Source organism: Penaeus monodon, chromosome 15 (genome assembly GCF_015228065.2).
Source record: "Penaeus monodon isolate SGIC_2016 chromosome 15, NSTDA_Pmon_1, whole genome shotgun sequence".
Classification (NCBI taxonomy): Eukaryota; Metazoa; Arthropoda; class Malacostraca; order Decapoda; family Penaeidae; genus Penaeus; species Penaeus monodon.
The window spans coordinates 1,410,521-1,412,570 of record NC_051400.1 but is presented as its reverse complement, the minus strand read 5'-3'; the positions used below and the strand labels follow the sequence as shown (position 1 = coordinate 1,412,570).

At 60.0% G+C, this 2,050-nt stretch overlaps 1 protein-coding gene across 1 annotated transcript in view; it reads left to right on the top strand.

Moving 5' to 3' along the window:
- Positions 1 to 2,050, top strand: part of LOC119581622 — a gene marked incomplete in the record, with an annotated part of 45,123 nt that overhangs the window by 41,773 nt on the left and 1,300 nt on the right. The window contains 1 exon segment of the mRNA XM_037929740.1: positions 49 to 2,050. Coding sequence (XP_037785668.1) covers positions 71 to 2,050 — 1,980 coding nt within the window.

The following is a 2,050-nucleotide window of genomic DNA, read 5'->3' as shown; positions in this document are numbered from 1 at the left end:
ATGTTGATTTAGCGCACAACCCTTACTGACGGCGCCCCTTCCTTCCAGATGTGCAGGTGAAGCGCCGACAATGGACGAGGTGTTCGGCAACAGCAGCAGCGAAACCGTGATGGAGGCCGACCTCTCCCGGGTTCTCGCCAACATCAACCAGGACATCGCTGACCTGCAGTACCTTCAGCTTCAGCACGAGCCGCCCAAACCCGCCGCGCGCGCCGCCCACACCCAGCCGCCCGCGGCCATCACTACCAATGTGGCGCACATTGTCAACCGCCCGATGCCCCGGGCCTATGTCGGCGTGCCCCCGCCGAGCTCAGCGAGGGCGCCGCAGGAGAAGGGCGTCGGCGCGGTGGCTCACGTGCCCGTCATCACGAGCGTGAGTCGCCACCTGGACAGGAACAGCAACGTGCAAGTCCGCGGCGAGCAGGAAGCGATGGGCGGCAGCATGGCACTCAGACACACTCAGTCGGCCGTGGTTGGTCGAGTGTGCCAGAGCCAGACCCCCAGGCCCCGGGCGCTCAGCACGGGGGCCGCCGCGTGCCATGCCTACCATCAGAACCCCCAGTGTCAACAGAGCCACCGACAGGAGAGTCACCCGAAGAGCTCGACGCCCTTCCCTCTCGGTCCGCGAAGTGGTCAGGAAGCCACGCACTGCTACGTCAACCTCCAGCCGCCTCAGCGTCAGGATCGACCCGTGTCTATTTACGACAATGTTGTAGGACCTCCGCCCGCTGCCACAGGCACACCGCCCCACTCGGCCCCACCCATCCTGTCTGCCGCGTCGGCCTCCTCGCTGCCGACGCCCAAGCCACTCTACATGAATGTCCCCTTCCCCGCCGCCAGCCGCTTGTCCCCGCAGAAAGAAAGGCTCAATAGCTCGGCCGTGTGCGGCAGCAACAGCGCGCCATCAACTCCGAGGGGCGGGACTGGAGCGCCCCACCGCCTCCACCACAGCTACATCGAGATCTGGACGGGGACGAGCGAGGAGAGAGACTCGCTCAGTGACAGCGAGTGTGAGGAGCTGAAGCGCTCGTTCCAGGAGCCGCAGACCCCTTCCTCACACCGCCCTTCCCCCGGCTACGTTGAAATGAGTTCGCCGTACGTCAAGAGCCCTCAGGTCCCCAGTCCCTTCAATGGCTCCGTTTTAGCCGACCTTGCAAACAAGCTGGCCACGTACGCCGGCCACCAGCCACGGAATATCTTCTGCCCCTTCTGTCCGCGGTACTTCGGGTATGAAAAGAGCCTGGGCAGCCATATCCACAAAGTCCATCGAGAGGAACTGAATACCATGGTGGAGACTCGCCCCGGCCAGGTGCAGCTGCAGTTCTGCCCCATATGCCAAGCACGGTTCTTCAACAACTCGGTCCTTCCAAAGCATCTGATTGACTTCCACAGAGCATCGGTCATTGAGATTTTGGAAAAGAATAATTGTATAATGTCAGACACAGCCGGCATCCAGTGCCCTTTCTGCACCAAAAAGGTTCCACATGGCAAAACGGGCGAACAAGTGTTGCTGTACCACATGCAGCAGTTGCACCTTTCTGACTTCGAGGGCATGGTCAACTCCAAGTTCAAGCCTCTTACCAGCGGGGCCTCGGCAGAGTCTCTTCGGAGTCTGTCGTCAGGGGACTTGTCACAACTCGTCTCATTTCACCCTGGTGTGACCTCCACCCCTGGGTTGAGTAACAAGATGGGCACGATGTCTCTGGTCACAGGGGGATCTGGTAGAAATATGGAGGCCCTTGATCTGGACGCCACGTGGTCGTCCCACCGTGGCAAATTCAGGTCCCCGATGCCACCACCGCCACCGCGACCTCAGGGAACTGGAGCAAAAGATCAAACTCAGCAACCGCCAGCGCAGCCAAATGCACAAGAAAATCAAAAGCATTTACCTGTTTCAACAAGCAAAGGCATCTTGCGTCACCAGAGTGGATTGAGTCGAAAGCCCAGTGTAAAGCGTGAATTGCGGTTCAGTGTTCCTCCGGTCACCAGTGAAGAAGTCTTTATACCAGAGTCACCAGAACAGAGCACACCAGAGCGCCTAGTGAACGAA